Source organism: Herpailurus yagouaroundi, unplaced genomic scaffold, assembly GCF_014898765.1.
Source record: "Herpailurus yagouaroundi ecotype Mexico unplaced genomic scaffold, PumYag 208, whole genome shotgun sequence".
NCBI classification, from domain to species: domain Eukaryota; kingdom Metazoa; phylum Chordata; class Mammalia; order Carnivora; family Felidae; genus Herpailurus; species Herpailurus yagouaroundi.
This window is the reverse complement of record NW_024412439.1, coordinates 1,806,553-1,825,298: the sequence shown is the minus strand read 5'-3', so window position 1 is coordinate 1,825,298 and position 18,746 is coordinate 1,806,553. Positions and strand designations below refer to the sequence as shown.

Below are 18,746 nucleotides of genomic sequence, written 5' to 3'. Positions count from 1 at the left end.
AAAAAGTAATAATAAATAAATAAACAGCTTTACGGAAGTATAATTCACATAGAGTTCAGCCACATAAACTGTACAAAACTAATAACACAGTTTTAGTGTGTTTGTTCACAGAGTTGTACGAGCTACACCTTCTAAATCGAAGTATTTTTCATTTGGTGCTCTGCAGTTTAAGTCACCAGCTGCAGTTCAGAAGTAAGAATGTGTGATTTTAACCTATTTTCCAGACATGCTGGTTGAACGGAGAGCTCCCAGCATTCATTTTCCTCTGAGACGTGATAGAGCATTCGTTACAGGGTCTGGAGGGGCAACCCTGAGGTTGAAGTACAAGCTGACCTCAATCCTGCTTTGGCACCGGCTGCCTCTGACTTGGGACAAGTCGTGGCCTCACTTGGGGCCTCAGTTTCCCTGTCTGGACGATGAGGGGGTTCGACGCAATTCTCTGATGTCCTGTGGGTGCAAGAGCCCAGGGCTGCGCTCCTCTGTGCTCGTGGCGGGCAGCCCTGGGAGGCGGGGGTGGGGGGCAGCTGCTGTCACCCCATTCTGCAGCTGGAGAGGCCGAGGCGAGCGGCAGGGCCGGGCCCTTCCCTGCAGTGTCAGCGGGCTGCTGCGTCCCCGCGACCTCTCAGCCCAGGCTGGGCCGGCAGCTGTGACCCACTCCCCGTGCTCGGCCACTTAACCTCCCTGATCCCCTGTGCCTTCATCTCTAAAGTGGGCTACTAACACAGGGTTGCTGCAAGGACCGAGCGAGGCACCATGCAGGTGGCCCAGCTCACGCCTGGCTGATCGCGAGTTCCCCAAGTTTAGGCCTCCCTTGGGGTGCAGCCTCGGGGTCAGCCACGGCTCAGTGCTGGCCCGGGGGCCTTTGGACCCTGGCGCCACTCTGGGAAAGTCCTGAACTGGCCTGGTTGTCTGTCTGTCTCGGCTGTGAGGTGAAGGCGAGAGAACCTTCCCGTGGGTGAAACCAGGTTACGGGTGCCGCGCACTCACACCGGGAAAAATGGCGCTCGCTGTTCTGATTAACGTAGCTGCTGCTGTCGCCTGAAAAGGACACTCCACGTGAGACAGCAGGAGCAGCGGGTGACAGAAGGTGCATCGCCACAGCAGGCAGGACCCCAGGAGGCCCCCTGGCCCGAGTGCCTCCCTGCGTTTCAGACAGGGACACTGAGGTCAGAGAGGGGCTCCGTAGAGCTCTCTGCCCATTGGGCCTTTCACCTCCTGTCTTATTGGGTCAGTTTGTTTCTGAGTTTGAGTGTCAGTGACACGTGGGGGATGAGCCAGGAGGTAGTGAAAAGTCTAAAGACCATGAAAAGCCCTGTGGCCCCAGCACACAGAGCTGCCTTCTGGTGCTGACTAGAGTGGGCATCCTGGGGGGCTGGCCTGACCCAGTGGCTGGGTGGAGTCAGGCAAAGCCCCTGCTTGCTGGTGAGGGTCACAGCAGAGTAGCACCAGGCACGTGGGATCCGGTGCAAAGCTACCTATGTCGCAGGGGTTCTGGTCCCAGTCCTGGTTGTGCCCCAGGCAGACCCAGCGGGACCCGGGGTGCAGGTGCCTATATTGAGGGGTTTTGGTCCGAGGCCTGAGCGGGAGGACGCCAGGGAAGTGAGGCCGCAGCCGGGCCGTGAAGCCCCAATGTCAGCGGTGTTCGGCCTCGGCCTCCCTGTGTGACCCTCCTCTCCAGGCAGTAAGGCCCATTCGGCCCTGACCTCGAGGCCAGGCAGCGTGCTGACTCACTTGGCCTTCGTGGGAAAATCTCCTGCCCTGTGTCCCGCCCAGAGACGGCAGTGTCAGCCAGGCCCACGCAGAGTGGCAAGGAAAGGAGAGGTGCCCGAGGGGGGTGGGGGGGCATGTCTTGCAGGGAGGGCTCTCCTCATTCATCCCATGGTGGCTGGCCGGGTCGGCCCTTGGGCCTTGCTGCCTCACTCGCGCGGTGGGGTCCTTGGGTAAGATGGGTGTCTGAGGCTTTGCTGGCACAAGACCTTTTGCTGCCTGGAACTGCCCACGGCCTTCCCGGCATTGCCCGCCTCTGCCCAGAGGGGTAGGTGGCTGGCGGAGGTGACCTGATGCGTTCACAGCCCAGGGAGGACAAGATTCAGACTCCAGAAGAAGACCCAGCCCCTGCAGTCACCAGCACTGCACCACCCGCAGTGGACGGGTGGAGAAGGCTGGGGCAGGAACGGTAGGAACTCGCCTTACCGTAACCGTGAAAGGCGGGACCCATCGCTGTGTGACACGAGGGGAAACTGAGGCACAAAGTAGTGAGACGAACTTGTCTAGGACTGCCCGCTGGTGAGTGGCAAGGCCAAGAGGCATAAACCCAGGTGAGCCGGCTGCCGCCTGCCCCTGGCCCTTGGGGGGTCTCCTCACTGTCTCTGCTCTTTCTCTCCTAGGGCCAACAGATCCCCCATTATAGAGTCCCTGCCTCGGGGACCAGGGATAAAGATGGCTTCCTGCGGCCCGTGAGGACCTCGGGACCCCCGCGGTACCGCGCTGCGGCTGCCGATGGCACCCAGAGCTCTACCAGGAAAACGAGCCCAGCTGTAACAAGCACGTACCCCTGGCAGGCCAAGGCTGGCCCCGTGCCCCGCACGCTGGCAGATCCCGGGACTCCAAGGCGGGCCCGAAATGCCAGCCCCCAGGCCGATGGCAGGGTCGCCGAAGAGCATCCAAGTCCTTTTGGAATCCCCTACTCCAAACTGTCCCAGTCAAAGCACCTGAAGGCCAGGACGGGCAGCGGCCAGTGGGCCTCATCTGATTCTAAACAGAGGGCCCAGGCCCCCCGGCACCACAAGGAACCCTAGCACCCTGTCCCTGGGCCTGGAGCCGTGCAGTCCATGGCCTGTGCCCCAGCCCAGACTCACCGGGCAGGTGTTCCTGGGGCCACGCCAGGGATCGGCAGATGGCCGCCCAGACTCTCCAGAGCCCACCCCGGAAGGCAGGAAGGTAGGGCAGGTGGCGACAGCGACACTCACCTGGTCAGTGCACCAGTACCAGGTGGCCATGATGGTCAGACCGAAGGTCATCCCAGTCCACGGGAGGTCCCCTGTGTGGGGGTCTCGGAACATGTGCATGGCGTCTGCACGGGGCAGGTGGCAGGTCGTGTTTGCGATGGTCCTGGATGGGACGGCCTGGGCGTAGGCTGCTGCCAGCTGCTCAAAGCCGCCGATCTGGTCAAAGGCTGGAGGGGTCGGGGTGGGACGGGGACGGGCTGGTGGCCGATGGCCCTGACTCCGGGCCCCCACTTCCCGATGCACCAAACTTGACTTTTTCCCATCCACCTTTCCCAGTGTCTGGAGAGGCGTGGAGGGTAGAGGGTTTTCCAGAACAGGGGAATTCAAATGACTATTTTATTTGTATTTAAAAATAATACTATTAAATGAGCATTTTGCACGTGGACACCACAGTGTCCTCTTGGCCCCTGGATGCCTGTTGGCCTCGGGCAGGGGTTCTCTGCCAAGCTTCAGACTGTCGAATCAAGGAAGCAAAAGTATTTTTTCTTGGCATTGGAGGACCTTCCCGGGGAGTCTAAAAGTGTTAAAGTCCTGACCTGGGGCTCCTAAAGGATGTGATTTTGGCAGAGCTGAGGATGGCTGGCACGTAGCACTGAGAACAGAAACAAGTCCCAGAAGGGACAAGGGCATGACCAAAGCCACGTGGCCCACCGGCCGGGGCTCGAGCCAGAAGTCTTTCCTCTCGAGGCCAGAGCACATTCACCCCCTCACTGTTCCTGTCTACCTCAGAGTCAGGGCCCTGTGTGGCCAAACCCTGGCCCATCTGCGGCTTTTGCTGTGTCTGTAACCACCACTCCCGTCCAGGCTGGGCCCGGCTGCCTGGGTCCCTCTCCTGCAGGGGGTCTTCCCCCTGGTCTGAAAGCAAGCAGGTACACAAAGTCTGGATACAGGAAAATCCCTAGTCTTACTTGCAAGCCCCTCTCACCCTGCCTTTCCCAAGCAGGAAGCCTGCTGCCGGACTCTGGGCCCCCAGCCTCATTGCCGCCTGGAGCCCAGGCCGGGCCGGGTACTCAGAGCAAACGTACAAACACTATACACAGATCGGAAATTACCAGGCTAGAGGATCCTACAGTCTGAGTCTGGAGGAGGCTTTAAAGGCCTCTGTTCACCCTCTGTGGGATCCTCCTGGCTCTGATTGCATACTTCCCAGGATGGGGAGTTCACTACCTATTTATTGAGGGAGCCCTCTGAGCTTCCTCCGGGTTCCCTGACCAGTATCACCGAGCTGTCTAAACCCTCTTCTCTCCTCCCCTGCCATCGGCCAGCAACCCGTAGCAGCACTTCTTGGGATTATGCACATGATTTTAAACAGTTGGAGCCCATCAATGCCCTGGCAGTGTTCGTGGAGTCCTGATTGTGTGCACACCTGCCCTCGGCCCTAGGTCACCATCTAGTCCTGAGCCAGGGCAGGTGCCGTGGCCCTGCATTCTTGAGTCCCCTCCACACCAGACCGGAGCCGGCCCGGAGCTGGTGACAAGTGGCAGTTGGGCGACAGGTGGGAAAGGAACACACAGCCTCTGTCACCCAGGGGAGGCTGACGGGTTTACCGCCTCATGGCTCGACCTTGTGAGTCCACCACCCCCTCCTCCCCACCCGGTGCTGGCACCTGGGTCCTATCAGGGCGGACCCCCAAAAGCGCTGGCTGCGGGGGGCTACCCCTCACCTTTGACGGTCAGGATGACGGCCCCCACCACCATGATGAGCGTTTGCAGGGCGTCCGTGTAGATCACAGCAGCCAAACCCCCTGTGGGTAGAAAAAAGGGAGCTGGAGAAAGCTGTGCCCCGAGGGAGGAGGGACAGCGGTTCCACGTACGTGTCGCCTGCCCTCTCACAGGTGGGTGAGCTGTGGACCGCTCAGCTGGGCCGGCGGAGCCTGATTCAAATCTCCGCCGGCCAGGCTGTGCGGGAGGTGGCCCCCCGGCTCCCGCCCACCTCTCGGGCCCCTGCACACCTCTGCCCGGCCACGTGGACACCCGGGCTGGCGGTCAGGTCCTCTCTCCGCGGGCCCCCGCCCGACCCCCGCGAGGGCGCCGTACCTGCGATGGTGTACAGGGCCGTGATGGCGAGCATGAGGGTGGTGGAGAGGTAGAAGTTCCATCCCAGACAGATGTGCACAAAGAGCGCCCCTGCGTACAGGTCGATCTGCGGGAGGGGAGAGGAAGTTGTGCGGAGGCCCGAGGTGACCGCAGGACTCAGGGCACCGCTTACTCGACGTGCGGCCTCAGTGCCCCGTGGACACGGAGGGAGAGACGCCCCACGCACACACCCACCAGCGCTGCTGGGAGGGCGGGAGGGGGTCGTGGCCGTGGACGAGCGGTTGTGCAGGGGATGCTGCTGATTTAATAAAGTCCCGAGTGGCCGATGTCCACCAAGGAGCAGTGTTGTTATTGAGTCTGGCCCCTGCCTGGAGATGTAAAGGAGGAGCCCTGTGTCCTTGGTTCCCAGGGGTCCATGACAAGGAGGAGTCCAGGAGGGCTTCCTGAAGGAGGCCCGAGAAGCCTTACGGGCCTGAAGAAACAGATCTGCAGCCTAGGGCTCCAGGCCCATATCCGTTTGGGTGTGCCCCCTGTTCTCTGCTCCCCATTAGACAGGCGGCCCTGAAAAAAGACCAGACGTGCTCTGGGGGCAGGCCGGGGGGGGGGCGGGGGGGCAGTCTTGCTCACTGCCCTCCGGTGGGGTTGGAACTGAAGCCAGGACCGTGTCTCGGGCCAAGGCTGGTCCCCAGAGGCTGCACTGGATATAGCTGCTGCCATTCCAGACCCTGGGGCAGCCTATGGGGCTGGAGTCCTAGTCCTGGGGTGAGCCTCACACCCCTAATTCTACCCCCACCCCCATACTGTACTGGGAGCCCAGGGAAGGAGGGCAGGGCTGTCCTGTGAGCTCAAGGGGGCTCCACCCTGCCAGGTTTCCAAATGTGTCATTCTGGGCTTGCTCAGTTCGGGGCAGATGACCTGAAATACAACCTTTGGGGCCAACAGGCTCCCGAGAAGGCTGAGCGAGGCTGCGTGGGACCAGGGGGCACGGGGCCCCTTTGAACTACTGCAGTGCCTGGCCCGACATCCAGCTGACCAGCACGGCCCAGTCGGTCTTGCGGACCCCCGGTTCCCCCAGGCTCCAAGCCCTAAGGACACAGAGCCCCGGCCGAGCCCCGGTGTCACTCCAGAGCCTGTGTTCCCTGTCCCTCTCCCTCCAGGCCCCTCCTTTACCCTCCCTTGGAGAGACCAGCCAGTGTGGACTCTGACAAGGTGCTTTGAGGAGATCGGCAGCCCGTCACTCTGGTCCCTGGCTTTGGTGGTGTGTGAGTGTGTGTGTGTGTGTGTGTGTGTGTGTGTGTGCATTCGTACGTGTGTCTACCTCCAGCTCAAGGAGAGAAGCCCAGGGTTGTGAATATCAGAGCAGGAAGGACTCTTCAAGCCCCCTCCCCCATCAGACCGGAGGAGACACAGAAGCCTGGGGAGGGGACGGACTTCCCCGAGGTCAGTCTCCAACAGGTATCAGGTACCTGGAGTTGCCAGGTGAATGGGGAACAAGAGGTCTCTAGAAAGCAGCAGCCCCTTCCTCCCGCCTGCTCATCCTCCTGCCACTCAAGACCCCTCTCCGCACCCAGGCCGCCCTCAGAGTGGAGCCCTGATCTGTGTGGCTGGCCTTCAGGCCCCGGCCACTCATCTCTAAGCCCAGGTGACTCTGGCCACACCAGACTGGCCACCATTCCAGGCCCAGCACGTCATGGCCTCCAGGCCTCGGTTGGCCAGGTCCCTGTGCCTTGGGGCTGCCTGGTCCGCAGGCTCCGTCTTCCAGAACTATCTTCTCCAACGCCCTGCTCCCCTAACCTTACTCCTCAGGGACTCCTGTCTGGGGCGGTGGGCCGCGAGGAGCCATGAGGACCTGGACAGTGTCAGGAGCAGTACAGGCCAAAGTGTGGAGGTAGGACTCAGCCGCTGTCCTCACTCCAGGACCCTGCACGGCATCCAGCAACAGCCTGTGCCGCAGCGAATATGAGATTGCCTACAGATTGCCTACAGGCTCCCCCCCCGACCAGGAACTTTAGACGGCACCCAGCCCGACTGGACCTCCCCTTCTGCAGTCCGAGCCCAGTCTCTTGGGGGCCCAGGAGAGCTGCGGCCTCGTAGAAGCTAAGAGCCCTAAACTGTGTCCCTGATCACATGGCTTTGTGGGGGTCATGCCGCCTCCTGGGCCTTGGTGGCTCTTATCCGGAAAATGGGTAAGCGGATATGGAGACGGGCACAGGGGCAGGCCCAGCCTCCTCCAACCCTCTACAGAGCCCTGCCCTCAGCGGAGGCTGGCGGAAGGGGGGGAGCGGGACCTCCAGGGGTGGCCCGTCTCCATCGAGGCCACCACTGTCCCTTCAGGGCTCCAGAAACTTCTCACCTTTGCCACACCCCCAGCACCTGACCCACCGGCCACTGCTGTTGATTCTGTTTCCAAAATACCCCCATGTCTACCCTCTGGCCCATCCCTTGGGAAGCCCCTCCCCGCCTCCTCCTGCACTCAGCTTGTTCAGAGGAATATCAAGTTCTCTGCATTTCCACCGCGCATGGAATAAAATCCAGCTAGCCAGGCCCAGAGGTCCAGGCGTCGTCCACCAGGCCCCCTCTGTCCCCTTCAGCGCTCACCCCTCCCCGAGCTCCACGGCTCCCTGCGCTCCAGCCTCGCCCCTTCCCTCAGCTGCCGCAAGCCTGGCCTTTCCCACAGAGACCACTCTCTCCAAAGGGAGCCTGCTCTCATCCTTGTAGATTTCAGCCTCGCCTCTGCTTCTTTCATCGACGTTTTTACTGTTACGATTGTATTCGTCTGTTTACTTATCTGTCTGGAACACTAAGCTCCCAGAAAGCAGAGGATGTGTTTATCATCCAGTGCTCAGCCAGGGCACACATTACGTATGTCAGGGGTTGGCACACCAGAGACCACAGACCAGATCCAGTCCACACACCTTGGTGTGGAGTTTCTCCCTCCAGCAGCAAATCTGAGCAGCTCGTGTGTGTCCTGCAAAGCCAAAACTACTTACTTTCCAGCCCGCCGCAGACAAACTTAGCCGGCCCCTGGCGTGTATTTTTTTCATTCAGTCCTATGAGCTATGCCAGGCATGTAGCACTGGGGGCGCACCCATGAACAGAGAGAAGGAATGAGGGAGGCAGACAATAGACCTTCTAAGTGAACTATTCAGACTGTCTTCAGGCCAGAAGATAGTCCGTGTACGGAGAAGAGGGAGAGCGGGGAAGGGGCAGGCCTCACTGAGAAGGTGAAATTTGAAAGACTTGACACAGGTGAGGACGTGAGCCATGTGGATATCCAGGGGAAGAAGGTTCCAGGCAGAGAACACAAGGGCAAAGGCCCTGAGGCAGGGCCACGTCTGGTGTGTTCATGGATGTGCAAGGAAGCCAGTGTGGCTGCAATGATGTGTGTGACAGAAGAGGGACAGGTGAGGTTAGCAGGGTAGCAGGGGCCCCTTCTTGGAGGATCTTGTAGGCCATGGTTGGCCTTTGCTCCAAGTGGCCTAGGGTATTGTGCCCCATTTCTCTATTTTCCAGAGGTTAAATGACTAGCCCAGGGCCACGCAGTGATGGGCCTCAGTGGCCCCCGACCCCACCTGAGGGTCGGGGTGGTGATCCCCGCACCCTGCCATCGAATGTTCTCTGCACACCAGCATCCCCACCCGAGGGATGACAGCAGGTGAGCCCTGCGGTCTCTGTCAGGACAGGCTGCAGCTGGGGTGGGTGCTGAACGCACAGACACCCGGGGCATTCACGGGGCTCCGCCCAGTGAGGTCAGGGCCTCGGGGCCAGCTGGGCGCATGCACTTCAAACAGTTTCAGCCCAAAGCCATCAGCCAAGGCGTCCCCGGTCCTGCCCAAACCAAGCCGGGCAATTAGCGTTCCTCCCGCTTCCCTCTCGGCCTCATCCGGAAGCCCAGCATTGGCGTTGGAGCCCCAGCCTTGACGTCAGTGGGTTGCTTTCCATTTTATAGGAGGGTAAGTCCACTCATCTCCCATCACAGCGTGGAGTTTGAAGTGCCAAGTCCTGGCTGCCTCGGTGCAGCAGAGCAGCGGCCAGCCCCCCCCCCCCCCCGGGGGGCTGGGAGGCTGGGAGGCAGAGGCCTGGGTTCTTTGGTCTCCGCCTGACTCACCATGACCTTGAGCTAGTCACTGTCACTCTCTGGGCCTCAACGGCCTCATCTGCACACAGGGGTTGCAGGATGAGATTGTCTGTAAGGACCTTCCCTCTGAACCCTCCTTCCTTCTGGAATCCCACGCAAGCCACCCCGACATTTGAGGTGCGCTTTCTGCCCTTACCCTTCCAGGGGGACCGGGTCCAGGCTCCCAAGGGAAAAGAGGCCCGGGGTGCCCACTAGGGAGGCACCCCAATACCAGGAGGCCGCCGCCAGGGGTCAGCTTCTCGAAGGAGTTGACCGGCCACGGGATGGGCTCCCTGTGGCCGCTGAACCGCCAGAGACCATGAAGGCTCTCATCGCCCCCTAGTGGTCAGTCCTGGTTCATCTCCGCGCTCGCCCAGGGAAGCCATCCAGGCTGACCCCCAGGCTCCCACCAGTGACCTCTCATAGCGAGAACCCCGAACGCCCTCATATCTGGGCCCAGGGCAAAGCAGAAGTCAGAAGGCCTGCTTTCTGCCCCCAACCATGCCAGCTGCCCAACCCGCCTTCTGGAAGCCCTCGTCAAGCTATCCCAGACTCAACTGTGTGGGCAAATCATTGTCCCTCTCTGGGCCTCAGTTTCCCCAGCTGTTGAACAAGAGACAGATGAGGGGATGTCAGGTGTGTCTGAGGGGCCCTCAGAACAGGGATGATTCCAGGCGATGCTGGCGGGATGCTGGGAGTTGGGGGTGGGGTGGGGGGGCAGCTCACCGATATCTTGGTGAAGACGGACAGCAGCAGAGACAGGATAGACAGGTACATGCAAATCCGCTGGCCTCCGTAGCGCTTCTGAATGTATTCAGGCATGGTGACGATCTGGGGAGGCACAGGGGGGCAGGAACTAAGCACTCCCCCGAGATCACACCCAGCTGTCAGGGCCCAGAGCTTCTCAAGGGCAAGGCCAGACCCACATACTCATTACCATCCCACAACCGGGGACGGTGACTAGGGACAGAGGCACAAGTCTGAAGGCTGTGGTGACAAACCCGGATGAGCTACTGACGCGACTCGATGGGGAAGGACTGGGAGAGATCCAGGGAATGGAAACTACTGGATCCAGTGGCTGCCCAGTGGGGCTGAAGGAGTGGGCAGAGTCAGGGACAGTGTCGCCCAGGTGTGTGCTTGGGTGGAGGGAGCATCACCCCCCAGATGCGGCGAGCAGGGGCCGTGGAAACCAGCAGACACGGCTCCCAGGCTGAGGGCCTCGGGGACGTGTCTTCATAGTTGACAGGAACGTTAGTTGGCCTAAGAAGAAACCCTGGCAGCCCTGGGAGCGGTGGGCTGGCTCTACCACATGAAGCCGGGGTTCCTGTTCATCAGCATCACCAAGCCAGGGGAGCAAGGCCCCGACGCAGGTGAGGCCACCCTGAGTCCCCGGGAGTAGACTCACCTCCGAGGAGATGTAGATGGGCACGAACACCCACGCCAGGGCCAGCAGCACATACGTGGCCTGAGGGGGACAGGGAGAGAGTGAGGATGTCAGTCCCCAGCTCCCACAGACCCTGCATCCGGGCCCAGCGGACTGGAGACCTGACCCGCCAGAGAACCTGAAGAGGGGAAGAATTTGCCTCTTCCTCCCTCTGTGGCCAAGGCTAAGCTCCCTATCCAGCACTCTGGCATTCTGAAGGCCATCCATCCCCGGGAACAACCCCGGTCTAGACACTGGCTGCCCTGAGTGGCCAAGGGCAGACCCCACTGGAGCCCTATCAAGGTCTCTGCGCCTTTCAAGGTCTCTGCACCCTCCCGCAGCTGCGTCCACCCCTGCCTGCTTACATTCCACTCGAAGCCCGCCACGGCCAGGCCCCCGGCCGCACCCGAGCCCGCCAGTCCAATAAAGAGCCCCGAGCCCTCGCTGCTGGCAAAGAGAGAGGCTCCAATCTGGAGGACAGAGGGGAAAAAGAATCAGCAGAGGCAGCCGCCCCCACCAGACGCCAAAGCCAGTTCCCGGCACCCCATCCCGACGCTCCCAGCTTGGGGGCCCCTTGCCAGCCTCAACCTGCCCCATCGCTGGGCCCCCCCACCCACCCCACCCACCCCGGGCGGTGACCTTGGGTGAGAAAGACACACAAAGTGACCGCAGGGATGAGCCCCTAGGCAGCACCTGCATCCGGGATCAGATGCGGGGCAGGGGGAGAGAACACTCACCGGCCACCAGGTCATGTCCCGGCCCGCCAGGAAGTAGCCTCTCACCGTGTTCCTGCTGGCCCGGCATGAAGACTGCAAGAACAGAGGCAGAAAGGAGCTCAGCAGGTGTTCGAACAAAACTCGTGCCTGAATGTTCACAGCAGCCAAAAGGTGGAAACAACCCAGACGCTCAACGACTGATTAACACAGCGTGGTCTATCCGTACGACGGAATATTACCCAACCCTCGGAAGGCATGAAGTTCTGACACCTGCTACAGCACGATGGCCCTCGAGAACATTCTGCTAAGTAAAAGGAGTCAGACGCAAAAGGCCACATATTGTATGATTGCGTCTATATGAAATGTCCAGGACAGGTGGATCCACGGAGGCAGGAAGTAGATTAGTGGTTTCCAGGGGCCGAGGAGAGAGGGCAAGGGGCAATGATTGCTAATAGGTATGGGGTTTCCTTTCGGGGTGATGAAAAAGTTTCGGAAGCAGATACAGGTAATGGTTGTAAAACAGAATGAATGTACTAGATACCTCTGAGTTATACAGTTTAAAATGGTTTCAATGGTGAGTTTCATGTGATGTGAAATTACATCAATAAAACAGAAAGGACAGAGGGAACCAGAATCTTATCCACAGCCTTCCACCCCAGCTCCTGGGCCCCGTGGTCCCGTTCCTTCCCTTCACTCACTTCCAGCCTGCTCTGGACCATGGCCCAAGCCCCCGGTGGCTCCCCGCTGGCCCCCCACTGGGGGAGGGATGGACACACCAGGGAGCTGGGGGCCATGAGCACGGCTGACTGTCGCCGTTGACTAAGACGCCCTGTGCTGGGCCAAGACGGGATCCTCCACACTTCTTATCCCAGACCCGCCAAACTGCCTCAGGGCAGTTACTGTAGCCTTACAGGTCAAAGTCTAAGTTTTGATCATTCCACAGTGCGTAACTAAACTGAGATTTTTTTTTTTTTTAAGATTTTTATTTTTAAGTAATCTCTACACCCAATGTGGGGTTCGAACTTACAAACCCAAGATCAAGCGTTGCATGCTCTACTGACTGAGACAGCCAGGTGCCCTGAAGCTGAGATTTTTGCCTCTTGATGAGGACTTTGAGCTAAGGATTTTGAGAGCCTTTTGGCCTTGATTTCTAACTTCTAGTATTCTAATCTCTGATACATTTCGAAGAATTATCACTCAAGTATTCTTGCATACCTTTTGTGTTGGTGGGAGTATAGAGTTTTGTGCTCCATAATATAATTAAAAATCTGAAATCAGAATGCCTGGGAACAAATCCTGGCCGCTCTGCTTCCTGTGTATGACCTTGGGCAAATTACTTCACCTCTGTGCCTCAGTTTCCTCATCTGTCATGCGGGCCTTCCCTTGCAGGGCTTCTGTGAGGTTTAATGAGTTAATAATGAGTTAGTGATACTCTAACAACAGTGCCTGGTACCTGGTAAGTAAGCCCAATAAAGGTCAGTGATTGTATGGGTTTTTCAAGCCCTCAGTGCTATCTGGACAGGAGAAAGTGAATAGATGTGGACTTGAGGACAGAAGAAATTTGAAAAGAGGGACCCTGGAGGTATATTTAGGTATATATTTTGCATTCCTTTCTCCCAACATATATATCCTAACCTAAGACTGGATCACAAAGTATCGATCAATATACAGGCCTCTTTCTACCTGACTTTAATTGCCGCCCCCCTCCTCCCACCAGATTCAAGATGATTCACCTGAATTGTCTGCATCTGACATTCAAAGCTTTGGATATGGCTCCTGCTTGCCTCTCTCCCACCCCATCTTCCCTCACTTTCTGTGAGCTGTGACCCAGCCATATTGAATACAGTAGTATCTGAAGACTCTCGCGGTCTTGGCCAGGATGGCCACATCCAGCTTTGTGGGCTGTGCACTGTGCAACTTCCATAGCAGCTCTGTTCTTAGCCTGGGATTTTTCCAAACATGTCCTTTCATCTTTCAGGGATGTGGTAGGCGTGGCCAATCGCCTCCTTCTTGTCCCTTCCCTTCCTAAAGGGGTCTCATTTTTCCTAGCAATTGGCCTGAGTGGCCCCGGCCCAGTCTCCAGTTTCAGGAGTCCTGAGTCATCTAAGCCATGGAGACTATCACATTCCTTAGCTGCCACACCTGGTTCAGGACAGTTGTGGACTTAAGCTGGGATTGCTCCTGGCCTCCTGGGAGGCGGAGGAAGAAGCCGGGACTCTGAGGGTGCTGGCAGCCATGTTCACCTAGTTAATATTCACCGAGTGCCCCTCTGTGGCAGAGTTGGTCCCAAGTGCTTTACCTTTATGAGGTGTTTAGTCTTTTTTTTATATATAATTTTATTTTTAAAAAGTTCTTTGGGGCGCCTGGGTGGCTCAGTCGGTTAAGCATCCGACCAGCTCAGGTCACGATCTCACGGTCCATGAGTTCGAGCCCCACGTCGGGCTCTGGGCTGATGGCTCAGAGCCTGGAGCCTGCTTCCGATTCTGTGTCTCCCTCTCTCTCTGCCCCTCCCCCGTTCATGCTCTTTCTCTGTCTCAAAAATAAATAAACGTTAAAAAAAATGTTTTTTAAATTAAAACACATTTTTTAAGTTTTTAATTTAATTAATTTATTTTTTAACATTTATTCATTTTTGAGAGACAGAGATACAGATCGTGAGCAGGGGAGGGGCAGAGAGAGAGAGACACACACAGAATCCAAAGCAGGCTCCAGGCTCCGAGCTGTCAGCACAGAGCCCGATGTGGGCTCAAACCCATGAACTGTGAGATCAGGACCTGAGCCAAAGTCAGACGCTTAACTGACTGAGCCACCCAAGTGCCCCTAAAAATTTTTTTTAATGTTTATTTTTGAGAGAGAGAGAGAGAGAGAACGGGGAAGTGGCAGAGAGAGGGGGAAACACAGACGCAGAATCCGAAGCAGGCTCCAGGCTCTAAGCTGTCAGCACAGAGCCTGACACGGGGCTCGAACCCACGAACCATGAGATCATGACCTGAGCCAAAAATCAAGAGACAAACGCTTAACCGACTGAGCCACCCAGATGCCCCGAGGTGTTGAGTCTTTGCAGCAGCCCCATGAAGTACGTACTGTGACCATCTTCGTATTACCAATGAGAAAGTCAAGGCTTTCACAGATGAAAGTGGCTAGTAAGTGATGGAGTCAGGATTTGAACCCAGGCTAACCAGACAGGCTAGGCATCTCACCTCTGTGAGGGAAACTGGACAATGCCACACATGCGTGAGAAAATCAAAGTGAAGTGCAGCGACAGCCTTGATGATACTCTGGAAACCCCTGGATCCTACCATACCTGAAGCCTTCACTATTGCTGGACTTTTCAGAATGGACGTCATTATATTTCCTTCATTGTTCAAGCTCATCTGATACAGGTTTTCAGTCCCTTACTCACAGATACCCTAAGAGATGCAAAAGCTCAGCCCAAGGTTGCTTGTAACACCTCCTTAAAGGCCCTCCCCTGGGTTCTCCTAACCCCACTGTCAGCACCTTTGCAGGTGCACCTGCCCAGCCCAGCCCAGCTTGTTCCATCTGCTTTTGGGTGATGAATGCCTACATCTGACCCCTGTGGGATCCGGCTCCAGGGTGTACTCCTTGAGTGGCTCTGTTCTTTTCTGCCTGTGCTCACAGCCCTGTGGCCTTGGAGGGGCAGGTTGGAACTCCCACAGCCCCGCTGCACACAGCACCAGCCTGCAGGGGAAGGCTGAGCTGGGAGGGGGCGAGTCCTGGGCAGCAAGGCTGATGGGCCGTGTCACCGGGTGGCAAAGGGCCTGGCCTCAGATACCGAAAACATTTTCTTACATGTGCACTTCCAAATAAATCCTCCCACCCACACTGACTGGGGAGGTCTTCTCTCCCTCCTCTTCCCTCTCTAGGTCTTGCTGACCTCTGGCCCTCTGGCTTAAATCAGCGGCCAGGGAAGACAAGATAGGGATGCTCATTCTCAGTAGATAAAGACCATGTGTCAGCACTCAGGGCTGCTGGCCCGGGCACTCCTGGGGACAAGGAGGACGAGCCTGACTTCTGCAAACCCACAGCTGGTTTCTGTGTTCACGTCCTCACCAGAAAGGCCTCCAAGGTCAGCATTATGAGCACACAGGAGGGACCCCTCCCCTATGTACCGGTACCTGGGGTTCGCTGGGGAAGTCCCAGACCCCAGAGCACTGGCGTTCATCTGTAAATGGGGCTGGCCTTTGCCCCGGGGCTGTGGGGACCAGGTGCCGAGCACAGCGCCTGCCTAGCAGGACCCTCACTGCCACTGGAGTCTGTGATGGCCTGAATCACTTCTCTTTCCTATAGAAAGTGAGAGAAACTCGCTTAGGAACTAGGCTAGGCTGGTGGACGGGGAGCTTTTTTTTTTTTAAGGTTTTATTTTTATTTTTGAGAGACAGTGCAAGCAGGGGAGGATGAGAGTGGGGAGCAGGGGGAGACAGAGGATCCAAAGGAGGCTCTGTGATGACAGCAGCGAGCCGGATGCAGGGCTTGAACTCAGCAAGTGGGAGATCACGACCTGAGCTGAAGTGGGACGCTCAAATCACGGAGCCGCCCGGGCGCCCCGGACACAGAGCTTTTAAAAGTAAAGATCCCCAGGCTCCGTGTGCCTCTCCCCTCCTCTGAACAGACCATGAGCCCATCTGACATGGGGGAGACAGAGGCCAAGAAGGCGATGAGACGTGCCGGGCCCCCAGCTTGTCTGCACAGACGCTCAGTGAACTTCCCGCGAAGCCTGCCTGTTACAGAGAGGCCCTCCTCCTCCTCACTTTGTAGACTGAGAAGCCACTGCCCAAAGAGAAGGGGGCTTGGTCAAGGTCCCAGATGAATCTACCCCAGGGCTGGAAGGAGGGCCCCGGGGGACACCCGGCCTCCAGGGGACACGATACAGATGCCTCAGGGACCTGCCAGCCCAGTTCCCACCCCTGGTCCCCCCCCTGGCTGGCCGCCCACCGCAGGCCTCTCACCCATATGCCCACAGCCAGGTTCAGGGCGAAATACACGGTGATGACGATGAGGTCGGTCACGCTCAGCTGCGGGCTGGGAGCACGGGGGTCGCCGGTGGAGTTGTCCGCCTCCATCCCGAGGCAGGCGCCAGCCCTGAGCAAAAGGAGCTAACTGAGGGCTGAACCGGGTCAGAAAGGGCTTCCCGGCAGGCAATAAATTGATCATTAAACCGAGCACGATGGTGGCATCTCCAGCCCACAACGTGGCCGCATGCTTGAGAGCGGCTTCAAAGTGCGGCTCGGTGTCCTCCACCGTGCCCCCCCCCCCCCCCGCCCAGTGGGGAGCAAGTCCCGACCGTGAGAATGGGGGAGAGCTCAAAGAGAGCTGGAGGAGGGGAGCCCCCCTGCACTCAGAGGGGGTTTGGGAAAAATAAAGGGGAGGCCTGGCTGGCTCAGTCAGTAGAGCGTGCGACTCTTAATCTCAGGGTTGTGAGTTCAATCCCCACACTGGGCGTGAAGTCTTGTGACTTGACCTGTATTTAATTTGTATAGGAAGCATGGCAGGTGGGGGACAGATGCCTCACCTCCGGGGACATCAGGCAACCATGCCCTGTGGCCATCAGGCCACGAGTAGCCTGAGAGGGTCTTGGAATGGCGACCCCCTGTGTCACGTGGTCCACTTCTAGCCACGACAGACAGTCCCAGCCCCAGAACGTCCCAGTACTGAACAATAAAGTCCTGTTGCCAAATTCTGTGCTTTCTTTATCTAGACTTAGTTGAAACAATCCCAAGCCCCTCATTTGACCATCTGTTCGGGTCCCCGTGGTCCCCTCGGGACATCCACGGAAGGTCACAATATCTAGCAAGTGCCTGTCAGGAGCTGAGGACAATGCTTAGCTTAGGTGATATCATATCGCAGTCAAGGAATGGAGGCCAGGAGGGTGAGCCATCTGTCATTATCTAGCCCCGTAAGGGACCGAGCTGGGATTCAGCTCCAGATCTGACCCCAGAGGCTCCCCATTGGTGGCAGTGAGGGCTCTGACTCCATCTAGGGTCCTAGATGCTTGCTCACTAATTAAGTCATCATGCACAGCCTGGTGGATGTCTCCGACATGGCCCGTGGCTTTGCAAAACATTTGAAGTTTAACCAGGACGCGCAGCTCTTCCAGAAGTGTTAATGAGTGAGCAGCAGCCCCCGGGAACATACTGACCCGCAAAACCCAGCTCTGCCTGTTACTCGGTAACTGGGGGTAGACTGTTTAAAGATTACACGCAAAACTAGACAGAGGAGAACAATTAAGTCACTGTTTATAGTAAATTCGGGCGGGCTTAGACTGCCCCCTCCCCAACTACCCTCACCTTCAGCCAACTAGCCTCTCGGATGGTGTTGGCTTTCCAAGCCATTGCTGAGAAGCATATCACGAATCAAAAGTATACTCACTTTATACGAGTCAGAAGGACCCAACTGGGTACTGTCCAGATTTTGTAAGCCAGCCGCCTAAAGATAAAGTGGTTGAAAAATAGTATTTGGTCCCCTCTCCTCAGCCTGGGTCTCAGAAGGAAACAAACCACCGAGGGATAAAACCCCCTGCCCTCTGATGAAAGTTCTGGGGAAAAGAGGTCATGAGGAGCACATGGGTGGGACGGGGAGAGGGCGGCAGTGAAGGAGGTGAGAAATTCCACACGTAAGCCCAATCACATTCCATATTCCCACCCCGTCCTACCCAACACGACCACATGCAGATCAAACTCTTCTTGCCCAGCTCACCCAGGACAGAATACGGGGCCAGCCTAGCCAAGGAGCCGTCCGTATCACACCCTGTAAGCCGCATCTATCCCAAGAGGAAGCCCTGAGCTCATGTTTTCCACTACGACCAACTCCATATCTCTGGACACCAACTGGATGTCCTACAATTTGACTCAACTGTCACTACCTACCTGAGTTACTGCAGACCCCACGGGTTGAGCCCTCAGTCTGCCAGAACTGTGCCCCACCTCAGATGCCAGGCGCAAATCTTAAGCCTCCCATACTTCTGGCTGACCATCTATAAATGTTGGAAGGTCCCATGATCCCTTTCAAAGATGTCATAATTTGCTAGATGGCTCACAGAACTCAGGGAAACATTTACAATTACCAGTTGATGATAAAGCTTATTATAAAGGATACAGATGAACAGCCAGATGAAGAGGTACATAGAAGTGAGGTCCAGAACAGACCAAGTACGTGGGTGTGCTCACCAACCCGTAACTTCCTGAACCCTATTCGTTCTGTAGGGGGTTTTATGTAGGTTTCTTCACCTAGCACGATGGATTCCATCACTGGCCGCGGATGATTAACGCAAGGCTAAAAGTTCCAACCCTCGCATCATGCCTTGGTCTCGTCATCAGTTCCCATCTTGAAGCTCTCCAACGGCCACTGAATTGTACACCTTAAAATGTTGAAAATGTTGTGGGGCACCTGGGTGTCTCCGTCGGTTAACCGTCCAACTCTTTCGGCTCA

General features: G+C 57.4%; 2 protein-coding genes across 3 annotated transcripts in view; one reads left to right on the top strand and one right to left on the bottom strand.

Moving 5' to 3' along the window:
* The window catches only part of FAM83G (family with sequence similarity 83 member G), a 28,376-nt gene extending 25,419 nt beyond the window's left edge, over nt 1-2,957 (top strand). For both annotated transcript variants that reach the window (XM_040453048.1, XM_040453049.1), the window contains exon 6: nt 2,388-2,957. In XM_040453048.1, the coding sequence (XP_040308982.1) occupies nt 2,388-2,798 (411 nt within the window). In that variant the 3' untranslated portion in view covers nt 2,799-2,957. The remainder of the gene's footprint in view (nt 1-2,387) is intronic.
* The window catches only part of SLC5A10 (solute carrier family 5 member 10), a 58,352-nt gene extending 41,885 nt beyond the window's left edge, over nt 1-16,467 (bottom strand). The window contains exons 1-8 of the mRNA XM_040453050.1: nt 16,268-16,467; nt 11,322-11,393; nt 10,950-11,054; nt 10,567-10,626; nt 9,888-9,992; nt 5,045-5,150; nt 4,672-4,752; nt 2,970-3,175 (exon numbers count right to left, since the gene is read on the bottom strand). Coding sequence (XP_040308984.1) covers nt 2,970-3,175; nt 4,672-4,752; nt 5,045-5,150; nt 9,888-9,992; nt 10,567-10,626; nt 10,950-11,054; nt 11,322-11,393; nt 16,268-16,381 — 849 coding nt within the window. The 5' untranslated portion in view covers nt 16,382-16,467. The remainder of the gene's footprint in view (nt 1-2,969; nt 3,176-4,671; nt 4,753-5,044; nt 5,151-9,887; nt 9,993-10,566; nt 10,627-10,949; nt 11,055-11,321; nt 11,394-16,267) is intronic.
* Nucleotides 16,468-18,746: the final 2,279 nt, after the last annotated feature.